General features: G+C 63.6%; 1 protein-coding gene across 1 annotated transcript in view; it reads left to right on the top strand.

Moving 5' to 3' along the window:
• Nucleotides 1-4: 4 nt before the first annotated feature.
• The window catches only part of DSCAML1 (Down syndrome cell adhesion molecule like 1), a gene marked incomplete at both ends in the record, with an annotated part of 23,382 nt that continues 22,776 nt past the window's right edge, over nucleotides 5-610 (top strand). The window contains one exon of the mRNA XM_010083071.1: nucleotides 5-143. Within this exon, the coding sequence (XP_010081373.1) occupies nucleotides 5-143 (139 nt within the window). The remainder of the gene's footprint in view (nucleotides 144-610) is intronic.

Here is a 610-nt window from a genome sequence, read left to right as displayed (position 1 = left end):
GGATGACTACATCTCCATCCGGGGCATCAGCAACGAGACCCTCCTCATCACGGCTGCGCAGAAGAGCCACTCGGGAGCCTACCAGTGCTTCGCCACCCGCAAGTCCCAGACGGCCCAGGACTTCTCCATCATCATGCTGGAGGGTGAGCTGGCTTCCCCGGGGCAGGGGTTTGTTCTCTGTCCCTCTCTGAGCCACTGCACATCTGGGGTGTGCTGGGGTGCTTTGTGCATGGCTGGAGGGCAGTGACACCCTCTGGGGTGGGGGCTCCTGGGGCCGCACTGCTCCCACCCTGCTTTTCGGGCTGTGCGCGCTGTCTGCGAGCAGCTCAGGGATGCAGCACAGGGGGGGAGGGACTGAAATAAGGGTTGACTTGCCCATCCCCAGCCCCTGGGCTGAGGCAGTGCCTTTAGCCAGGTGGTCCCTCCTTGCTCCTTGTGAGCAGGCATAGGTGCAGATTGCAGGATGTTTGGACCAGGGATGGGCACCACTGAGCCTGGTGTCCCCTTGAACCAACATCTGTGTCAACCAGCATGTCCCCTGCCCCCTCCGCACCTCCCCGCTGCAGGGATGCTGGAGCAGCCACGGGACCGTTCGGCCACGGGCCCCTTT

The sequence above is a fragment of the Pterocles gutturalis genome, unplaced genomic scaffold, assembly GCF_000699245.1.
Source record: "Pterocles gutturalis isolate BGI_N339 unplaced genomic scaffold, ASM69924v1 scaffold18045, whole genome shotgun sequence".
Taxonomy (NCBI): Eukaryota; Metazoa; Chordata; class Aves; order Pterocliformes; family Pteroclidae; genus Pterocles; species Pterocles gutturalis.
The sequence above is the reverse complement of the archived record's forward strand: the minus strand, read 5'-3'. Positions and strand labels throughout refer to the sequence as shown.